The sequence below is a fragment of the Thalassophryne amazonica genome, chromosome 11, assembly GCF_902500255.1.
Source record: "Thalassophryne amazonica chromosome 11, fThaAma1.1, whole genome shotgun sequence".
Taxonomy (NCBI): Eukaryota; Metazoa; Chordata; class Actinopteri; order Batrachoidiformes; family Batrachoididae; genus Thalassophryne; species Thalassophryne amazonica.
Window position 1 is genome coordinate 76,823,469 of NC_047113.1, and position 24,289 is coordinate 76,847,757.

At 41.7% G+C, this 24,289-nt stretch overlaps 1 protein-coding gene across 1 annotated transcript in view; it reads right to left on the reverse strand.

Moving 5' to 3' along the window:
- The window catches only part of polr2b (polymerase (RNA) II (DNA directed) polypeptide B), a 165,403-nt gene that overhangs the window by 113,467 nt on the left and 27,647 nt on the right, over positions 1–24,289 (reverse strand). The window contains exons 4-5 of the mRNA XM_034182216.1: positions 17,785–17,897; positions 7,588–7,807 (exon numbers count right to left, since the gene is read on the reverse strand). Coding sequence (XP_034038107.1) covers positions 7,588–7,807; positions 17,785–17,897 — 333 coding nt within the window. The remainder of the gene's footprint in view (positions 1–7,587; positions 7,808–17,784; positions 17,898–24,289) is intronic.

The window sequence follows — 24,289 nt, forward strand, 5'->3', positions numbered from 1 at the left end:
AAAGTCTTTTCAGCATCAAGGCTTAAAACAACTGACTCTGTGTTTGTCATGTATTTTACAAGGTGAAGGGCTCTGCGGATGTTGTCGTGTGCCTGTCTCCCTTTCACAAATCCCGTCTGATCAGTATCTATTAATTCTGGGATAATCTGTTCTAGTCTTTTTGCCAGGATTGTTGTAAATATTTTATAATCTACATTTAGTATTGATACAGGCCGATATGAGCCGCATTCAGTTGCATCTTTCCCTGTTTTTGGTATTACAGAGATAAGGGCTTGATTCCAGGATTTAGGTATTGTACCTCCTGTGAGCACATAATCAAAGCAAGATTTAAGCAAAGGTATAATTTTTTGTCTAAAATATTTGTACCGCTCTGAGGGAAACCCGTCAGAGCCTGGCATTTTGTTTCCCTTTAAGTTTGAAATTGCTTTATCGATTTCTTTTTCTGTTATTTTTTGTGTAAGTTTTTTGTTTTGTTCTCTTCCTATCAAAGGTAAGTCTAATTTTGTAAGAAAATTCTCTACTATAGTTGCATCTGCTGCAGATGGCTGAGAATATAAATTTGTATAATAAGTAATAAAGGATGTCTGAATCTCTTCTAAATTATATTGTACTGTGTTATTAACTGGGTCTCTTATCTTGTGAATATTGCGGCTGGCTTGTAGTTTTCGTGTCCTCCAGGCAAGTAACTTTTTAGCTCTTGGTCCATTCTCGTAATAATTTTGTTTAATAAATTTTGCTTTCCTTTCTATGTGATCGTCATATAGATTGTTTAATATTTGTTTAACTGAAAGGATTTTTTGCAGCGTATCGTTGTCTTTGTTTCTCATGTGTTGTTGTTCTAAGAATTTTAGTTCAGCAGTCTTGTCTGAAATTAGTTTCTCTTTCTCTTTAATTGATGACCACATTATAAGCCTTCCTCTCAAAACTGCTTTTGCTGCGTCCCATATCACACTAGGTAAAGTTTCATCGTTATCATTATGATATGTGTAGTCTGTTAATTGTTCTTCTACATATTTTTAAGGTCTATATCATTAAGGAGGTTATTGTTAAGTCTCCAAAGGGTTTCTTTTCGCTTGGTATCTAAATGTAGCGTCAAATATACTCCTGCATGGTCTGAAACATCTCGTACTCCAATTTCACATTGAATAATTCTGTACCTGTCTGAGCTGAGCATGAAAAAATAGTCTAGATAACATAGTACGTGAATGAGGAAAAAAAGGTAAAGCATTTCTCATGTGGATGAAAATCTCGCCACACATCTTTCATACCCACTTCTTTAAGCAATTTGTTAATCAGTATTGCTGGAGGTTGTATCCTCTTATTTGTGGAAGAGTCAAGAGAAGGGGATAAATGAGCGTTCCAGTCTCCAGCACATACTAGTACTCCAGATATTTCAGTACATATTAAGTTGAATATTTTTTTAACAAACTGCTTATCATTTCCGGGAGGGTGATAAACATTAAGTAATGTCACTTTTTTATGATCAATCAAACCCTTTACTAGCACATATCTTCCTTCAGTGTCAGAAATTTGCGAAGTGAACTCAAAGTTGATTTTGTTTGAAATAAGAATTGCCACTCCTCTCGCATTTCCTTTTTTGAAAGATGAATAGTACGTATGTTTGAACCATTTTTTAATTTTTTCATGCTCAGTGTCGTTAAGATGCGTCTCTTGCCAAAATATCACTTCTTGTTTCTCGCGTTTAATTTTACTGATTATTTTACTACGTTTTATTGGGTTATGTAAGCCGTTTACGTTAAGGGAAATAAAATTATACTTTTGTCTATTAATTTTACTTAATCAAGTCAACACAATGTACATTATAGAGTATGTGGCTAAGCATGAACAAAAAGGTCGGTCTAGAAGAACAATAATAACAGTGATAACATTGATGAACAACATAATATAACAGTGACTTCCACAAGTGAAGTGGATTATCCACTTCGAAGTTGAGAGGAGAGTCCCTATGGAACAAGGGAGCCCCTGACAGCGCGGACTGCTGGTCCATAGCAGCGCGCAGAACGAAAAAACAAGCAATCGCTATCCAGTGTCTGGGTCAAGATTGACGTTTGGATGAGGAAAGTGTCATATGTCGTTTCACGTCGAGTAGAGAAGAAGCCCTTAAGAAGCATCTGCGTCACGTTGAAACTCCTTTAATCTTTCTTGGATACTTTTGATCCTTGATTCCTGTTTGCGTCGTGTCATGATCTTGGCTTTTATATTTTTAATTAACTAATATCAAGTTGTAGAGATTTACTTTCAGTCTGAGTCTAAGGAAGATAATTTTAGAAATTTTTATATTGAAAAGCCTGATTTACTTTTTGTATTCGAAATGCCATAAACAAATTAAAACCCATGAAATACCAAGGAGAATGAATACTTTTGCAAGCCACTGTATACACACACGAGCCACATACAAGCACACAGGTTTCTTGTCTTATAGATAGATATTTCAGATTACATAATGGCTGAGTGGATCCTTGTCATTTGATTGGTCCTTTGTATGTCACATGACATGGATTAATTTGTCCCATTTGTGTTGCATTGCATTTAGAGTGCAAATTTGGTCCCATACGTTTGGTACCATTGCACTCTGCACACACACAATCATACGCGCATACATCAATCAATCAATCAACTTTTTTCTTATATAGCGCGAAATCACAACAAACAGTTGCCCCAAGGCGCTCCATATTGTAAGGCAAGGCCATACAACAATTATGAAAAACCCCAACGGTCAAAACGACCCCCTATGAGCAAGCACTTGGCCACAGTGGGAAGGAAAAACTCCCTTTTAACAGGAAGAAACCTCCAGCAGAACCAGGCTCAGGGAGGGGCAGTCTTCTGCTGAGACTGGTTGGGGCTGAGGGAAAGAACCAGGAAAAAGACATGCCGAGAAGGGGGGCAGAGATCGATCACTAATGATTAAATGCAGAGTGATGCATACGGAGCAAAAAGAGAAAGAAACAGTGCATCATGGGAACCCCCCCACAGTCTACGTCTAAAGCAGCATAACCAAGGGATGGTCCAGGGTCACCCGATCCAGCCCTAACTATAAGCCTTAGCGAAAAGGAAAGTTTTAAGCCTAATCTTAAAAGTAGAGAGGGTATCTGTCTCCCTGATCTGAATTGGGAGCTGGTTCCACAGGAGAGGAGCCTGAAAGCTGAAGGCTCTGCCTCCCATTCTACTCTTACAAACCCTAGGAACTACAAGTAAGCCCGCAGTCTGAGAGCGAAGCGCTCTAATGGGGTAATATGGTACTACAAGGTCCCTAAGATAAGATGGGACCTGATTATTCAAAACCTTATAAGTAAGAAGAAGAATTTTAAATTCTATTCTACAATTAACAGGAAGCCAATGAAGAGAGGCCAACACGGGTGAGATATGCTCTCTCCTGCTAGTCCCCGTCAGTACTCTAGCTGCAGCATTCTGAACCAACTGAAGGCTTTTTAGGGAACTTTTAGGACAACCTGATAATAATGAATTACAATAGTCCAGCCTAGAGGAAATAAATGCATGAATTAGTTTTTCAGCATCACTCTGAGACAAGACCTTTCTGATTTTAGAGATATTGCGTAAATGCAAAAAGGCAGTCCTACATATTTGTTTAATATGCGCTTTGAATGACATATCCTGATCAAAAATGACTCCAAGATTTCTCACAGTATTACTAGAGATCAGGGAAATGCCATCCAGAGTAACAATCTGGTTAGACACCATGCTTCTAAGATTTGTGGGGCCAAGTACAATAACTTCAGTTTTATCTGAGTTTAAAAGCAGGAAATTAGAGGTCATCCATGTCTTTATGTCTGTAAGACAATCCTGCAGTTTAGCTAATTGGTGTGTATCCTCTGGCTTCATGGATAGATAAAGTTGGGTATCATCTGCGTAACAATGAAAATTTAAGCAATACCGTCTAATAATACTGCCTAAGGGAAGCATGTATAAAGTGAATAAAATTGGTCCTAGCACAGAACCTTGTGGAACTCCATAATTAACTTTAGTCTGTGAAGAAGATTCCCCATTTACATGAACAAACTGTAATCTATTAGACAAATATGATTCAAACCACCGCAGCGCAGTGCCTTTAATACCTATGACATGCTCTAATCTCTGTAATAAAATTTTATGGTCAACAGTATCAAAAGCAGCACTGAGGTCCAACAGAACAAGCACAGAGATAAGTCCACTGTCCGAAGCCATAAGAAGATCATTTGTAACCTTCACTAATGCTGTTTCTGTACTATGATGAATTCTAAAACCTGACTGAAACTCTTCAAATAGACCATTCCTCTGCAGGTGATCAGTTAGCTGTTTTACAACTACCCTCTCAAGAATCTTTGAGAGAAAAGGAAGGTTGGAGATTGGCCTATAATTAGCTAAGATAGCTGGGTCAAGTGATGGCTTTTTAAGTAATGGTTTAATTACTGCCACCTTAAAGGCCTGTGGTACATAACCAACTAACAAAGATAGATTGATCATATTTAAGATTGAAGCATTAAATAATGGTAGGACTTCCTTGAGCAGCCTGGCAGGAATGGGGTCTAATAAACATGTTGATGGTTTGGATGAAGTAACTAATGAAAATAACTCAGACAGAACAATCGGAGAGAAAGAGTCTAACCAAATACCGGCATCACTGAAAGCAGCCAAAGATAACGATACATCTTTGGGATGGTTATGAGTAATTTTTTCTCTAATAGTCAAAATTTTGTTAGCAAAGAAAGTCATGAAGTCATTACTAGTTAAAGTTAATGGAATACTCAGCTCAATAGAGCTCTGACTCTTTGTCAGCCTGGCTACAGTGCTGAAAAGAAACCTGGGGTTGTTCTTATTTTCTTCAATTAGTGATGAGTAGAAAGATGTCCTAGCTTTACGGAGGGCTTTTTTATAGAGCAACAAACTCTTTTTCCAGGCTAAGTGAAGATCTTAAGCTACGAGTTTGTGAGTTATACCACGGAGCATACATGCACAAACAAAAATCCCCTGCACCTTCTGGAGGCTGTGAGCAGGAGGACTTATAAACATTCATTATTTGTATAATAACTAACTAGTGCTGATATTATTTCATAGCCAGCAATTCTAAGTTGGATGTCGACTTTATTTTTCTGTTCAAATACTCAACATTACTGTAGAAACATGACTTGCTATAATCCTTTTAACTGCAAAGTCTAGCTTTGTATAATAATCTATCATAGTCACTGTTTTTATATTAGTGCAGGTGAATATTGAAGAATCTTAAGTACAACTTGGATACTTTTTGCTGCTGTGGACATAATCATCCTACCATTGGAGACAGATGAATATTATTTACTGAACTGTAACAACATTTGTAACTGCTAATATTCAGACTGCTGTATTTTACAAATTTCTCATGAAATTTCTTCAAATGATTGCTCTAAGATGCATTTCAGAGCATTGATAACCCATCTTCCTTGTCCTGAGGGTTGACTTTTCCTCAGATTTCTCCATTACTGATCAGATCCCCGATATATACATACAGAATGGCTGAAGGAGTGTGCAGTTGGCAGCATCTCTTAGAAGCTGGAGCTTGCCGTGAAGATGGCATACAAATGAAAGTTACACACACAAGAACATGTTTCTTAAGCCGCTGTCGCCAAACCCACCGAAGTGGGACAAGTCATAGCAATAAGACAAGTGGGTCTCTCATTCTGCTTGTTCTATAGGACAACAATCTGAAAATGCTTAAAGCCTGGGTCCCACCGAATAATGAAGGATGAATAATGAGCCACGCAGCATGTTTTCTTTGCTACGAGAGGGTTTCTTCAACTATCGTGGGAGTTTCGTAGCTCTGAGAGGCTCTTAGAGGCATTATCTTCAGTTAACGAGGCTCCTCTCTGAGCATGGCACTAATTTCAAGAAGTTCAAAATTAGCAACAACAGCGTGGCGCAGTTTGTGTACGAGCTACTGCGACGGCTTAGAGGCATGTGCGTGGTGCTTACAAGGATGCGCCTGGCGGTTACGGAGGACCTGAGAGGCTATTTTTGGATTGGCTGCCCTCTTGTGCACACAATTCCACCTGCTCTGTGCGCTGTATATAAAACAGTTATTTTGTAGCGGATTAATCATTTTCTGCCAAATCTTGGATGGTGAAAACACCTCAAATCGCTTCTGGAATCACAGAGGACTGTTTCATCTGGACACTTTTTCCCTCTCTTTCCTGCCCCATGTGGAATGTATTTTGAACAGCTTAAGGTAACTATTTTTAATGGTTTTTATAGCTCGATAAACAGTTCCTAGCTGTAAAAGTATATCTATAGTTGATTTAATAGGTTGTTAATGGATCTGGTGTCTGCGCACTGATCCAAACAAGCATTTAGGCAGAACACCAGCTCACAAAAGAGTGATTTTTCAGTCAATATTGGACGAACACAAAGTTAAAATTTGTATGACTGCGTGATGTGGATGTGTGTTTAAAGCGGCAGAAGAAATAACTCCAGTGAAGCCGCTAAAAGCAGCGCCTAGCTGTGCCACAACACAGAAGGAGACGCGCACAAATGACCGATTTTGAAGACATAAAGTTAAAAGCTGTATCATGGTGGACTTGTAAGCTGTGTAATATATTTTTTTTTTGAAAGTGATCCACAGATGTATATAATTAAAGCGACCACCTCATTCTGTATGCAGAACGGCACCGCGTGCAAAAGGGCGATTTTGCAGAAATAAATGGACGAACACAAAGTTAAAAGTGATCACGGTGTAAAAATGACTGTTTAAAGCCAGTGAAAAAATAAAGCTAGCAAGCCACAGATGGAAAGGAAGCCAGTGAGAAGGAGCACAGAGGCGGCTCTCCAGGAATGGACAGCGGCATGAACGCAAAAGAGCGATTTTGCAGAAATAAACGGACAAACATAAAGTTTATAGTGGGATCATGGTGTGTGTGCTTAAAGTCGCAGAAGAAATAAAGCCAGCGGGCCGCGGAGCCAGCAAAGAGCATAGAGGCGGCTCTCCAGGAACCCATGCTTCGGTTCTAGCTGGTCTGGTGCATTACATGTGGACAGCAGCCTGTCGCACAGCGCACAACTGCAGGACTGTACTGGAGTGTCTGTTTTTGGACTGCATTCAAAAAATGTGACATCTTTAAATGCTGCTGCGAATTGAAAACCCACACTTTAAAAGGGACCAGGTGTGGGAGGGCTGGAGGTTTGGACCAAACCCATCATGGCTAAACGTGCGGCAATATGGCGTTATCATGGCGCTATCATGGCACTATGTGGCTTAGTGCAGCTGATGCGAGCCATTCGAGGCTCTAATGACATGTCGGTCGTGGCTCACTTGAGGCTGCTACGTGGCACATGCAGGGTACAGAGAGGCACATAGAGGCACCTTCATAGCGGATACGTGATAGATGAAAACGTGGGTCATTCTTCGAATATCACTGACACACCCATGCTTGGCTCATTATTCATCATTCATTATTCGGTGGGACCCAGGCTTAATGTCTATGCCTGGATGTTATCTTTAAATTAGCTTATGTAAGTTTGTTATTTCATCTCACTAATCTTGAAATGATTAAAGTTGGCATGTAGCAATAGACTGTTTTAGCACTGTCCAGCATCCTTTACCTTTTCAGAGCCATTGATGATGAAGTACCCACCAGGGTCAAGTGGGCACTCATTCAGTTCACACAGGTCACGGTCGGTCAGACCGCTCAGGAGGCAGTAAGTGGAGCGAAGCATGATGGGAATTTTACCAATGAAGGTCTTCTGGTGCTGTGTTTGTAGCTGGTCCTCACCCTCCTTGATGATGGTCTTTGTGATGTCAACATACAAAGGAGCAGAGTACCTGTTTGGGTGAAGCCACACATGACAGACACATAGGCAGTTAAGAGTTTCCAGATTAATCAAACTCTCCCCGCAGATGGAGATCCAAAGTCAGACACACACCCCCACCCCCCTTCTGTTTCTATGAACCAACCCTGTTTCCATGTTTTTGTTTTTGGAATTTTACACTTTATCAGTACAATTCAAGAGTACCTCTGCACATTGCTCACAGTAATAGAACAGAAGTAGCTTGAATTCCAAGCGTACAACGTTTCTGTATCTGCTATACAACGGGGCAAAAATATCAAATTTATACAAAGTAAGTCCTGGGCACCATAGAAGACCTGCAAGGGCTGGCACACAGACGCTGTGTCAATCACAGGGCCAGAGAACAGGAGGAATGATTGGCCATAGCGTCCTTCAAATGTTGTCACACACTTGAGTAAAGGCACATCGTTCACAATAACTCAAAAACAAATAGGCTGTATAGGATGGGTTCAGTCATGGCAGCACAAAAACACAAAGTATGGAACTTTTCTGAAAATATGATGTTGTAACCATGTCTCTCTAAGCTCACCTGCTCATAATGAATGATGTACAGTAGTGTTCAGAATAGTAGTAGTGTGCTATGTGACTAAAAAGATTAATCCAGGTTTTGAATATATTTCGTATTGTTACATGGGAAACAAGGTACCAGTAGATTCAGTAGATTCTCACAAATCTAACAAGACCAAGCATTCATGATATGCACACTCTTAAGGGTATGAAATTGGGCTATTAGTAAAAAAAAAAAAAAAAAAAAAAGTAGTAAAGGGGGTGTTCACAATAATAGTAGCATCTGCTGTTGACGCTACAAACTCAAAACTATTATGTTCAAACTGCTTTTTTAGCAATCCTGTGAATCTCTAAACTAGTATTTAGTTGTATAACCACAGTTTTTCATGATTTCATCTGCGAGGCATTAATTTTGTTGGTTTGTAACCAAGATTTTGCTTGTTTACTAGTGTGCTTGGGGTCACTGTCTTGTTGAAACACCCATTTCAAGGGTATGTCCTCTTCAGCATAAGGCAACATGACCTCTTCAAGTATTATGACATATCCAAACTGATCCATGATACCTGGTATGCGATATATAGGCCCAACACCATAGTAGGAGAAACATGCCCATATCATGATGCTTGCACCACCATGCTTCACTGTCTTCACTGTGAACTGTGTGTTGTGTGGGCCGCTGAAGAGGAGGTACTGCTGGCCCACCACCACCAGAGGGCGCCCTGCTTGGAGTGCGGGCTCCAAGCACGAGAGGGCGCCAGACCCAGAAGAAGTGACAGCTGTCACTCATCCTCTGCACCAGCTGTCACTCGTTCATCATCACCACCATAAAAGCCGGACTGCAACTCCACCTCCCCGCCGAGAAATCGACTACCATTACCAAGGTAATTTCTCTGTGAACTTAAGACTGTGTATCTGACTAAACTCTTCTTTGCAGCCGTTTTCCTGTCGGTGAGACTCGTCTGTGGAGGTGGCGTTTGAGGTGTTCAGCGACGGCTTCGCAACACCTCCCACCCAGATAAGTGCTCAAACAGGAGCTGCACGAGTGTGTGCTTGGAGGTGGAGGCGCTTCCTCCCTCGTTAACTGTGGATTTACTGAGTGTGCGGACTCACACTCACTCATCATATTTCTGCTTTCTGCCAGCAGTACCAGGGTCGACAGCCGAAGACAGAGGCCACCTGGGGACTCGGGACTTGGCGGCTCCGGTGTTCTTCAGACCGTTGGTGGTGGAAGCCGTGTGGGACGCAGCTTCTCTCTCGTCGGGGGTCTTCTATCTTCGAGCCTGCCCACACGTCACGTGGTGTTAAATTGACTGTGCAGATTACAGTACGTTTCGTTGTGTATTATCGCAACATTAAATTGTTACCTTTTTGGCTTATTCATTGTCCGTTCATTTGCGCCCCCTGTTGTGGGTCCGTGCTACGACACCTTTGCAACACTGTGGCTTGAATTCAGAGTTTGGGGGTCGTCTCACAAACTGTCTGCGGCCCTTGGACCCAAAAAGAACAATTTTACTCTCATCAGTCCACAAAATATTCCTCCATTTCTCTTTAGGCCAGTTGAGGTGTTCTTTGGCAAATTGTAACCTCTTCTGCACATGTCTTTTATTTAACAGAGGGACTTTGTGGGGGATTCTTGCAAATAAATTAGCTTCACACAGGCGTCTTCTAACTGTCACAGTACTTACAGGTAACTCCAGACTGTCTTTGATCATCCTGGAGCTGATCAATGGGTGAGCCTTTGCCATTCTGGTTATTCTTCTATCCATTTTGATGGTTGTTTTCCATTTTCTTCCACGCGTGTTTTTCTTTTTTCTTTTTGTCCATTTTAAAGCATTGGAGATCACTGTAGATGAACAGCCTATAATGTTTGGCACCTGCGTATAAGTTTTCCCCTTTCCAATCAACTTTTTAATCAAACTACGCTGTTCTTCTGAACAATGTCTTGAACGTCCCATTTTCCTCAGGCTTTCAAAGAGAAAAGCATGTTCAACAGGTGCTGGCTTCATCCTTACATAGGGGACACCTGATTCACACCTGTTTGTTCCACAAAATTGACAAACTCACTGACTGAATGCCACACTACTATTATTGTGAACACCCCCTTTTCTACTTTTTTTTTTTTTTTACTAATAGCCTAATTTCATAGCCTTAAGAGTGTGCATATCATGAATGCTTGGTCTTGTTGGATTTGTGAGAATCTACTTGTACCTTGTTTCCCATGTAACAATAAGAAATATACTCAAAACCTGGATTAATCTTTTTAGTCACATAGCACTACTATTATTCTGAACACTACTGTAACATTATTACATCCGCCAAGGATGTTAATAAAATCATTGGTGTTTATTTATTTATTTATTTGTGCCTGTCTGTCTGACTGTTAGCGGGATTCAGTCAAAACTACTGCACAAATTTTTGACTCTAGATACAACCTTAATTCCAATGAAGTTGGGATGTTGTGTGAAATGTAAATAAAAACAGAATACAATGATTTGCAAGTCCTATTCAACCTATATTCAATTGAATACACCACAAAGACAAGATATTTAATGTTCAAACTGATAAACTTTATTGTTTTTGTGCAAATATTTGCTCATTTTGAAATGGATGCCTGCAACACATTTCAAAACAGCTGGGACAGGGGCAACAAAAGACTTGGAAAGTTGATGAATGCTCAAAGAACACCTGTTTGGAAACAGGTGAGTCTCATGATTGGGTATAAAATGAGCATCCCCAAAAGTCTCAGCCGTTCACAAGTAAAGATGGTGCGAGGATCACTACTTTGTGAACAAATGCATGAAAAAAAAAATAGTCCAACAGTTTAAGACCAATGTTTCGCAATGTTCAATTGCAAGGAATTTAGTGATTCCATCATCTACAGTCCATAGTCCAGGATTCAGAGAATATGGAGAACTTTCTACACGTAAGCGGCAAGGCCGAAAACCAACATTGAATGCCCGTGACTTTCGATCCCTCAAGCGGCACTGCATTAAAAACTAACATCATTGTGTAAAGGATCAGGAACACTTCAGAAAACCATTGTCAGTTAACACAGTTTGTCGCTACATCTACAAGTTAAAACTCTACCATACAAAGCAAAAGCCATACATCAACAATATCAAGAAACGTCGCCGCCTTCTCTGTGCCCGAGCTCATTTGAAATGGACAGACGCAAAGTGAAAAAGTGTGCTGTGGTCTGATGAGTCCACATTTCAAATTGTTTTTGGAAATCATGGATGTCGTGTCTTCCAGACAAAAGAGGATAAAGACCATCCAGATTGTTACCAACGCAAAGTTCACAAGCCAGCATCTGTGAAGTATGGGGTGTGTTAGTGCCCATGGAATGGGCAACTTGCATGTCTGTGATGGCACCATCAATGCTGAAAGGTACATCTGGGTTTTGGAGGAACACATGCTATTATCCAAGCAACGTCTTTTTCAGGGACGTCCCTGCTTATTTCAGCAAGACAATGCCAAGCCACATTCTGCACGTGTAACAACAGTGTGGCTTCATAGTAAAAGAGTCCAGGTACTAGACTAGCCTGCCTGCAGTCCATACTTGTCGCCCATTGGAAATGTGTGGCGCATTATGAATCGCAAAATACGACAACTAGACCTGGGCTGTTGAACAACTGAAGTCGAACATCAAGCAAGAATGGGAAAGAATTCCACCTACAAAGCTTCAACAATAGGTGTCCTCAGTTCCCAAATGCTTATTGAGTGTTGTTAGAAGGAAAAATGATGGAACACAGTGGTAAACATACCACTGTCCCAGCTTTTTTGAAATGTGTTGCAGGCATCCATTTCAAAATGAGCAAATATTTGCACAAAAACAATAAAAAGTCTATCACTTTGAACATTAAATATTTTGTCTTTGTGGTGTATTTAATTGAATATAGGTTGAAGAGGATTTGCAAATCACTGTATTCTGTTTTTATTTACATTTTACACAATGTTGTGCACTATCAACATGATGTTGATAGTGCATATGAAACTTTTTTACAAATATTTACATCATTATATGATAAAAATGGTCCAATTAAACAAGACTACAGAAAACAAAAAATCCAAGCTCGACCATGGATGACGAAAGGGTTACGAAATGCATGTAATAAGAAAAATACACTGTATAGAGAATTCATAAAACTAAAGACTAAAGAGGCAGAAAATAGATATAAGAAATACAAAAATAGATTAACTAATATTATACGGGTATGTAGGAAGGAATATTATAGTAACATATTATATAATAACAAAAACAATATTAAAGGAATATGGGATATATTAAATAGCATTATCAAAAATGGTAATAAAAACCAGAGTTACCCTCAGTATTTCATTGATAATAATGTCAAGAAGGAAAATAAGGATGAGGTAGTCAACGGTTTTAATAATTTTTTTGTAAATATTGGACCAAGCTTGGCAGAAAAAATTCCAGATTCCCAACCTGAGGATTGGGATAATAATCTTATAGAAAGAAATCCCTGTTCAATGTTCCTCACAGCAGTGGATGGAAATGAAATTATAGACATTGTGAATAATTGTAAATATAAAACATCTACCGATTTAAATGAAATTGATATGGTGGTGGTAAAACAGGTCATTGAATGGATTGTAGAACCATTAACATACATCTGTAACTTATCATTTCAAACCGGTAAATTTCCCAATCAAATGAAAATAGCTAAGGTTGTGCCGCTGTATAAGACTGGGGATAGACACCACTTCACAAATTATAGACCTGTTTCTTTGCTTCCACAATTTTCCAAATTATTAGAAAAGTTATTCAATAATAGATTAGACAAATTCATAAATAAACATAAATTACTTACTGATAGTCAATATGGATTCAGAGCACATAGTTCAACATCACTTGCATTAATAGAATCAGTTGAGGAGATTACAAACACCATAGACCACAAATTACATTCAGTTGGAATATTTATAGACCTTAAAAAGGCTTTTGATACAATTAATCATGACATATTAATCAATAAACTTGAACAGTATGGGATTAGGGGGTTGGTGTTGCACTGGGTGAGAAGCTACTTAAGTAACAGAAAACAGTTTGTGAAGTTGGGGGAATATACATCATCATGCTTGGACAATGCTTGTGGCGTCCCACAGGGGTCAGTATTGGGTCCAAAACTGTTTCTAATTTATATAAATGATATTGTCAATGTTTCCAAAATATTAAAATTAGTATTATTTGCAGATGACACAAGCATTTTTGTTCAGGGGGGGATTTGCAGGAGTTACTGAGGAGGATCAGTATAGAAATGGGAAAATTGAAAATATGGTTTGACAGAAACAAATTATCATTAAACTTAAGTAAAACAAAATACATGTTATTTGGCTATTGTAATACAGACATACAGGTTCAGTTACAAGTCGAGGGGGTAGATATTGAAAGGGTACATGAAAATAAGTTTCTGGGGGTGATAATAGATGATAAGATAAACTGGAAGACTCATATAAAACATATACAAAGTAAACTGTCAAGAAGCATTTCAGTTCTAAACAAAGCGAAACATTCTGGACCACAACTCACTCCGCATTCTTTACTGCTCACTGGTTTTACCATATTTACAGTACTGTGCAGAGGTATGGGGTAATACTTATAAAGGTACAACACAATCACTATCAGTAATGCAGAAAAGAGCTATAAGAATTATTCATAATACTGGCTATAGAGATCATACAAATCCACTATTTTTACAATCCAAATTCTTAAAATTCACAGACTTGGTTCATTTTCAAACAGTACAAATTGTGTATAAAGCAATAAACAATTTACTTCCAGCAAATATTAAAAATATGTTTTTTAACAGATCAGGGGATTACAGTCTGAGGGGGAAATTTAATTTAAAGCATCAGTGGGCACGAACAACATTAAAAGGTTTCTGTATTTCTGTCTGTGGGGTGAGGATGTGGAACAGATTGGGAGTGGGGCTCAAGCAATGTCCAAGCATGAACCAGTTCAAACAGCGGTACAAAAATATGTTTTTTTCTGGGTATAGGGAGGAGGAAGGGTAATGAGGGTTAGAGTGTTTTTGTTTTTTGCTTCGGCTTGTAAATATATAGTATTTTGTATGTAAGTAGGTATGTGTAGGTGTATATTTATGTTTGTGTATATATATGTGTATATATGTGTATGTATATGTGTATGTATGTTGATGTGTGTATGTATATATATATATATGTGTATGTGTATGTATATATATATATATATATATATTAATATCGGTTTAGGTGTGTAGGAATCTATGTGTATATGTGGCAAAGGGTATTACTGGTTGTGGGGAAGAAGGGGTAGGGATAAATAAGCTGATGCTTCACCCTACCCCTTTTCGGACATGTTGGGTACACAATAGGAACTTTTTTGTTGTTGTCTTTACTGATCTATCTTGTAATTGTTGTTGTATCAAATGTTCGAAATAAACAGTTTTCATTCATTCATTCATTCATTCAATGTCCCAACTTCATTGGAATTGTGTGTGTGTATGTATATATATATATATATATATATATATACACACACACACACACACACACACACACACACACACACACACACACACACACACACACACACACACACACACACACACACACACACACACAGTCCACTGGGGGGGGGGGGGGGGGGAGAAGAATGGGTAAAAAGTGAACTCACACCTAGCCCAAATGTAAACTCCACACGATCAAACCCCCCACGCACACACACGCAGTAGCCAGCTGCAACTCCGCTTTCAGTTCTCTCATGAATGTGGCACATTAAATAAAGTCCATTAACTCCTCAAAATAATGTATTCTGACTTTTTCCCAATGTAACAAATCCATCTCCGTGTCAAGAAGTCTGTTTAAAAAAAAAAGTCATGCAGATATCCCACGTCCATGTACACAGCTTCAGTAAACAAGCATCCACACAAATAGCGCATCACCACATTTTAGGTTCCAAAATCTGACACTCTGAAAAAGTTAGGAGTTTCAAGGTGAAGTGTGTCATTTCCTGTTTGTAAATTCAAGCCATCACTTTCTAATGGCAGCTCAGAAGCTTCGTTTTCTGACGGAGCAGGTTTGGTTTCCTCTGTCTGTCAGTCATCGGGATGATTCTGCTCATTCTAAAATTTATGTCACACACCCAAAAATGCTGAAAATTGTCAAGTGAGACCTTTTCCAGAAATGCACCTGGGGGGGGGGGGGGGGGGGGGGGGGCTTAAATTGAAGGCAAAGAATGGCGGACAACTCACTACATGGCGCAGGGATAAAACACCCACCATAGCATTTTAAATCTAAAGTGTGGGCACATTTTGGATTTTATGCTTTGAAGGGATAAGCAGAACTGGGCATGTTGAAAGCTATTTGTAAAATCTGTAATGCACACGTTGCGTACTGCGGAAATACGATAAACCTCAATGCCCACCTAGCAAGGCACCATCCTGAAGTAAATGCAGAGCTTCCAGCCAAACGTCCTGCAGCAGCAAGCCAGCAGACACTGAAAGCAGCATTTTCCAATCTACCCAGCAGTTCTGAAAAAGCGAAGCGCATCAGAAAATCAATCGCGGACTTTATTTGCAAAGACCTGCAGCCTTATAGTGTTGTGGAAAATACGGGTTTCAGGAACATGCTACACACGCTGAGGCTGAGGTACGCAATACCTTCCAGAAGGTATTGCTCGAAAACAAAAGGCTTACATTTGATTTCAAGTGCTCAGGTTCAGGTGATGTTTGTGAATTTATTTTTTTACAGCACTAAATGAGCAGAACAGTTAAATAAGCTGCTAAAGTAACTATTTTTGTTTGTGTATTATATATTTTATTTACTACTTTTGATGTCTAGGGTTTTAAAAGAGCACTTTTCAAATTCAAGTTAATAAAGTTAGAATCACATTTGAGTTTTCAGGTGCTCAGGTTCAGGTGTTCCGTTTGTGAATTTTTTTTTTTTTTTTACAGCACTGACTGAGCAGAACAGTTAAATAAGCTGCTAAATAAATATTAAAAACAGATTCACATGTGATGTGTATTTTTGTGGAAATATGCCTCCTGATATAGACTGTAGATATCATTATGCAACTTTTTCACTGGTATTAAGAAAGCTAAACTAAGAATCGCAAAAATCGGCAATATCATAAAAATCGCAATTTAAATCAAATCGGCACCCAAAAATCGTGAGAGGATCAAATCGGGGGAAAAGCATATCGTCCCATCTCTAATAATTAGTCAATAATGACAACAATATTACTTGCTGGAAAAGCCAAAAGAAAAATGAGTTTTAATATTAGTATTGTGCTACAATTTATTTGACCAGTAGATGTCAGTATGGAGATGTGCTGCTGTGGTGACACCCAACAGAGCAGAGAGAAGATAATGTTAGTATGACCCTTTCAAATGGTGCTTGTAGTAGCTTTTATACTAAAAACTCTTCAAAGACAGAGTTTAATCTGTTATATCTAAAAATGCTCTGTGACATTTTCTTTTGGCCAGCTGTGACCAGTTACGTTGCAGCGAGCTGTCGCCAACTCAGCACTAACAAAGTGATGCTTCAAGACAAAGTGGAACTCAGAATGGGCTCAGGCATGCTTCAAACATGACGACTGTACAGATTTTGGGCTTCCAGTCTGTGTTCCATGTTTTAAGCTGTCTCCTCTGTACTGACAGTACAACCAACAGAGTAGAAAAACTAGCAGTCACATTTTCAGAAATTTGGGAGTTAACTTTATAGCAAATTATCTGTTTTTGTGAAATCCTGAGTTAAAACATTATCGCCATCACTTCCAACCATTTGTTATAACTTCAACCTGGACATGTCCCAATATATCTTTCTATCCAACAAAGCCATGAGTCTTTTCTAGCTTGCAACGTGAGGTGTAGGTCCTCCTTTGCAAGTAACCACCGCTGATCTTGTGTATGTTCTGTCCTGCGAGTGCATCTCTTTACTCCTTAACTCTGCAGAGTAAACACAACTTAATCCTGCATCCTTCATTATGTTCTCTCACTGTTTTTTCCTTTTCAGTAAACAATTCTTGCCATCATCTACAAATGTTTTTTCTTCTCTTGAATGGCCAGCAACAGAGCATGACACAGGTTTGGAGTAGGAACATCACTGCATACACCACACCACATAACCTTCCTTGTTGCTTAAAGGTAAAAGCAAAGGGGCTGAGACCAGAGAATCATTGGTTCAATCGTCTGTCAGAAAGGAACATCACTAAGGTCCTTAATCCCCAAGTTGCTCCCTCTATGCAGTTCAGCTCCTTGCATAGCAACACACATCAATGTGTGAGTGAAAATGGGTGAATGTAAAGCACTTTGAGCATCTGTACCAGCTAGAAAAGCACTACAGCAAAGCATCCATTTGCATATCAATTAATGTCTGGAAAAAGCAGGTGCCAGAGACAAACATACAGCCAAAGAAGTATGAACACTGCTAAAGGAGACTTACGTCAAGTTTCTGAGCCTTGCTTCATTGGGCATCATGGGAGATGGGGCACCGTCTCGCTCCCAATGGGTAGGCTTTGACAAATAAATCTGTTCAAACTTCAACAAGTATCGTGGCTGTGAGGAAAAACAGGTCAAAGTCAGAGGTCTTGCATTTCATTTCAAATAATCTGCAACATTAATGGACGAAAGGGTTGATCCCATTGGGATCATGTGCAGGTACCACTGCATCCACTACACCATAGAACTGCCTTGGCTCTCGGATGGCAACCGTCCATGCAGACAACTGGCCCATCCCTACCTCTCCAAAGTAACCATCTACCTGCTGTAACCAGGTGAAAAAATGGGCGTGTAATTGAAGTTCCCAATACTGAGGCACCTGTGTGCTGTATCATGTCCAGTGAGATACACCACACGTAGGGCTGTCACAATTATTACAATATTCATCAATCGCGATTATTTTTCATATTCGCGATTACCGTGAATTATTTATTTTATCCACAAAGCATAAAACGACTCAGAATCTGACATTGTGCTGCAGCCTCGCTCTCGTCTTAAGGCGGGACAATAAGGAGGCTGACGGCAGATTAAAACAGTGCCGTCTTCTTCAAACTTCAAAAGCCGTCTAAAATGCGGAGCTGTCGGTGTGTGTGTCTGTGTCTGTGCCTGTGTGTGTGTGCGCGCGCAGAGTTAACAGGCTGCAGACTGCGAGGGAGGGGGTGGGTGAGGGAGATTCCTGAATGCAGGCGCGACACGTTCAGTGCGTAGCGAGTGCGGAGCAGAGAGAGGATTTTAATCCGAGTGAACATGTTAACAAAACGAAAACGTGAAGCTGCCTTTACTTCTCTCTGAACTTTCTGAAAAGGTGTGATTCTGCCGTTACCGTCCTGTTCACACCATGTGTGCGTTGTATGCTAAATTTATGAGATCATGAGATGAAATAAACGGTCAAATATCTTTAAACACATATTTAAAAAATGAGAATATATGAATGAACTGAGCCACAAAAAAAAAAAAAAAAAAAAACAATGTTCAGACGCCCAGATTACAAAAAGCAGGTGAGAACTCTGAACTTTAACAGCTGTTATTTTCCAAAGGTATTTATTTGTTCAATCTTGAGCTTAATGCAGTGTTTAAGCACAAAACGTGACTGATGAGGAGAAAAAATTTCAGAAATAAAACAGAAACAACCACAAATCAGAAAAAGTTGGGACTGTATGTAAAATGAAGATAAAATTAAAAAAGTTGCACCATTCCCAGTTTCTCCACTCACAGAAGCCAAACGTTCTTCCAGAGTTGTGTAATTATACTACAATAGTAGAATATAACGAAGGGGAAAAAAAGAAAAAAATAGACAATATATTCATCAATCGCAATTATTTGTCTGACAATTAATCGTCTCCAGAAATTCCTAATCGTGACAGCCCTAACAACACGCTCAAAATGTTGTAGCACCAGCACTGCTCACAGATGTGACAGTGACTGGACTTCTTGCCTGTCAACTCCAACACAGGTCTATCCTGTAGTGATGCGCAGGTCAGCGTTTTTTTTTGTTTGTTTCTTTGTTTTTTAAAAACAACCACACCCACCCAACTCACAAAAATATGCTGTGATTTACGACCCAAACCGGACCAGACCTGTGTGAGTGAATAAGAGGGAGTTCAGAAATAAACTAGCAGACCATTACCATTTCAGGAGCAGGTATCGCTTCACATTATAAACCGAGAGTTACGAATGTAACTACGGTTCTATGAATTCCGGATGACCGCCAGAGGGCGGTGCTTTAGCACCTAGATAACTACGTGCGCAGCACAGAGGTCGAGAATATATACCAACAAAGTCACGCCATTGAATGTGACCTGGGTGATGTCACTGGTTGTCTTTATATACCAGACGCACCCAGCACTCGCTTCTTTTCGGAATGAACTCGCAAGACTGAGTGACAAGCAACTCCGGCGGTCATCCGGAATTCATAGAACCGTAGTTACATTCGTAACTCTCGTTCGATTTCATTCCTCCTGACCGCCAGAGGGCGGTGCTTTAGCACCTGGATGACTTAATACCAACAAGGTCACGAAGAGTCACACTCACCTCACATCAGCAGTGGGGAGTGAAGGCAGACAACAACGCCGAAGTCACCGCAGGAGGAGCAGCCACATTCAGTCTGTAATAGCGGGTGAAGGTACAGGACGAAGCCCATGTAGCAGCAGCACAAATATCACTCAAAGGGACACCTCTCAGTGCAGCCCAGGAGGTGGACACCCCTCTGGTGGAATGGCACGTAACCTTAGGAGGCTGAAGACCTCTGGACCTGTATACTTGTAAAATGGCATCCACGACCCAATGCGAGAGTCGCTGCTTTGAGACTGCACAGCCTCTTTTGTGATCACCGTAACACACAAACAGGGCATCTGTTTTCCGGATCCCGGCAGTCGCACTAATGTATAGCTTCAACATTCGGACAGGACACAGGGAACCTGAAACAGATAATCCTGGATCAGAATGCAGGACATACACAGCCAAGGAAACTGGCTGGTTAACATGAAAAGTTGAAATTCTCTTGGGTAAAAAAGGACGGATTAGGCCACAGCGTAACCCCAGATCCGTCAGAATTCCATCGCAAACAGTCCCCAGCGACTGATAGGGCATCGAGCTCTCCCACCCGCTTAGCCGAAGACAGTGCAAGTAGAAAGGCAGTCTTCACTGACACCCATTTAAGATCAGCACTTTCAACTGGTTCAAAAGGGGATAAGCTTAAACCCTCCAGGACTAGAGGAAGGTCCCATGAAGGTACGCGTGCAAGCCTTGGAGGCCGCAAACGTAGCGCACCTTTCAAAAAACGACACACTAAGAGGTGTGAACCCACTGACCGGCCATAAACGTAGACGTGCCGGGCAGAGATTGCAGCAACATAAAACTTCAAGGTAGCGACAAAAAGTCCTTTCTCCAGCAGTTCTTGTAAATATTTGAGGAGAATAGGCACAGGGCAATGCTCCGGGTCTAACTTTTGTTTCTCACACCACCGCGCAAACAGCTTCCATCTGTTGTCATACAAAGCCCTGGTTAGAAGCAGCATGTGAATTAAGGATAGTCTGAACAACAGCCTGGTCACAAGAACTTAACAAGGAGTCTGGCCCCTCAACGGCCACACATACAGTTGAAGGCGTTCTGGGTGAGGGTGCCAAATCCTCCCCTGTAGCTGTGACAACAAATCGTTCCTCTCCGGGAGAGCCCAAGGTTCTCCCTTGAGTTTGTAAATCATGGGAAACCAAATCCTCCCAGGCCAGAATGGAGCAACCAGCAGCACCCTGTGGCTGCTCTGATCTATCCTGTGCAGTGACAACATCAGCAGTGAGAGAGGAGGGAAGGCATAAAGGAGGCAATCCGGCCACGGGTGAGCCAATGCATCCTGCCCCAGCGGGCTGTCTGGTTCCAAGAGGGAGTACCATCGTGGGCAATGTGTCGAGGTGCTTGAAGCGAAAAGGTCCACTTCCGCTGCACCATATTTCTGCCAGATCATTTGGACCACAATCGGGTTCAGTCTCCACTCTCCCGGTGGTGGTTTCTGTCTGGAGAGAAAATCCGCTGCTCTGTTCTGTACACCGGGCAGATGAACTGCTCTGACACTTTGAAGGCGAGGCAACGCCCATAAAAGAAGCTTCCGAGTTTCTGCCAATGAGTGATTGGACCTGGTGCCCCCCTGATGGTTTATGTGATAGACTGTTGACGTGTTGTCCGACCAGACAAGAACATGTCTTCATCTCAGGGCCGGGAGGAAATGCTTGAGAGCTAGTCGCACAGCGCGAAGCTCCAGCACGTTTATGTGTTGGAGTCTCTCCTGAGGACTCCAGACACACCTCACCATCCTGTGATTCCACACGGCCCCCCAACCTTTGAGTGATGTATCTGTAACAACCACCTCTTGGCGAGAAGGAACAGAGCCTAGAGGGACACCCTTGCAGATGAAGTCCACGTTCCCCCAGGGTTTGAGGTGCAGAAGGCACTGGTTGGAGAATCGTACAAGCCTGTGCTGATGCAACTTTGAGTTGAGACCTAGGTTGATGATCCAAATGTGTAGGGGACGTAAGAACAGAAGTCCCAAAGGTACCACTAGCGACATTGCAGTCAATTTGCCCATCAACCGGAGCAGCAAACCAAAAGGCAGCATCACAGCCCGTTGAATGTGTGAGACAAGATGAATTACATCGTCCACTCTCTGCGGGGATGGCGATGCAGTCATAGTCAGGGAGTTGATGGCAATGCCGATGAAGGTCGTTTGTTGACTGGGAACAAGAGAACTCTTTGCAAAGTTCACTGCGAGTCCTAAATGAGAGACATGGTTCAGTAAAAGAGCTGTGTCATTGTGCGCCTGCTCCTGAGTCGGAGCACAGACAAGCCAATCGTGTAAGTAGGGTAGGATTCTTAATCCAAGAGCTTGCAGTGGGGCTAGTGCTGCAGTCATACATCTGGTAAATGTACGAGGGGCGAGAGAGAGGCCAAAAGGAAGCACCCTGAACTGGTATGCCTGACCTTTGAAAGCAAAGCGGAGAAACTGCCTGTGATGAGGCGCCACTGGCACATGGAAATAGGCGTCTTTCAAGTCGACACTTGTGAACCAGTCTCCTGGTGTGATAGTTTGAAGGACGTCTACTGTGCGGAGCATGTGAAACTGCAGCACTTTGATATAACGATTCAGACGTTGGAGATCGAGGATAGGATGAAAGCCGCCATCCTTCTTTGGAACAAGGAAGTAAATTGAATAGAACCCCCTGAGCTTGTCTGAACTGTGAACTGGCTCTATGGCCCCCTTCTCCAGGAGTTCCAAAATCTCCCATTGTAGGGCAGCAGACTGCACTGAGTCGGAAACAACAGTCATCCTCACCCCACTGAACTTTGGAGGACGACATCTGAACTGAATTCTGTAACCTTCGAACAAGGTTGAAATGACCCATGGGTCTTGAACTTGAGCCTCCCAGTGGCTGAGTTGATTTCGTGAAAAACGGCTGGGGGCCAAACATTGGCAGTCAGACCCGACCACCTCTACCTCGCATCCCTGAGGACCTCTGGGCGTGATTACTGGAAGCTCTGTGAAACCGTTCAGTTCTCGGGGGTCTGCCTGTAGGCTCATGAAAGGCAGGCTGCTGGGAGAGCTGGCCCTCAACTGCAAAAGCACGTGCAGCTCTGGGAGTCGGCGGAAGCCTGGATGTAGAGTGAAAAGCTGTAGCACGTCTGACTGGCTGAGGTCTGGAAGACCGGTGTAGGTCAACAAACTGTTGCCGAGATTTACTAGCCTCAACAGCACGCTCCAAAGTTTGTTGGGCCGCAGGTCCAAATACTTGGCATGGAAGAACCGGCAGCGAACGGAGTGTGCCTCTACAGGATTCAGACAGGGGGGACTGCGCAAGCCACACCTGACGTCTAGTGATGGTAAGGGTTGACATCAGTCTGCCAAGCTCTCTGGACATATAAGCAAAGGTTTGGAGTAAGGCATCACTAAGACTTTGCGTAGCATCATCAACCTCTGCCTCCCTCAAAGACTTTGAGGGGGCAAGGGCTAAATGGGACAGTGAGTTGCCTAGGCAACCGATGCGAGCAGCTATGTCATAGCTTTTGGTGAGGAGGTCATCAGTGACCCTACACTGAGGACATGGGCAGCGGGCATCCGGCCGAGCAGCATCAGCTGGAGACACAACCAGGTTCTCAATAATGCTGTCAACTGTGGGCATACGGTTCAGACCATACTGCACCAAATCACACATAGAGCTAAGGGCTCTGCAGTCCTGTGATAGATGGGTCAATGATTTGGGGTCCGCCCAACATCGGTGGAGCTCCTCGATATATGGTGAAACTGGAACGTTGAACTAAGGCTTCTGAGTGACTTTGAAAAAGGCACTTGTAGTGGTGGGTTCCGCAGGGGGATTGTCGACCCCAAGCCTGGATAAAGCCAACTGAACAGCTTGCTTGACAAAGGATAGTCCAGGTCCGGTTTGCGGCATGGACTCTGCCTCAGAGGTATGAGAGCCCACTAATGAATGGCTTGGAGAAAGACCCCTCTCATCCTCATCCTCCACACAGTTTATATCACTTGTCATGTACAAGGAATCAGTTGCAGCAATAGGCACGACATCTTCCTCCTGCTGAGTAACTACATTGGTCTGATCAGCCTCATTAGGGACAACAGGAACTGTCACTGCATCCCTAGGCTGTAGATTCAGAAGCAAGGACTTAATCTGAGCAAACTCAGAACTCAACGTTTCGACCTTTTCAGCCAAAGCATGGTCATGAGTAACCTTCTTAGCAGAAGGGGCTCCTGCATGTGAGCGTTTACGGCGCTTTGGTTCCTTCCTGGGGCTGGAGGCCAAAGTCCCACTAGATATTCCACTTTCCAATGCCGCAAGTCTAGCAGATCTCTCTGCCAGTGGCATGCTGGCACAATTAAGGCAGGCATCGCCAGTCAGGGCTTCCCTCAGGTGTCTGATCCCAAGACACGAGGGGCAAAACATATGTCC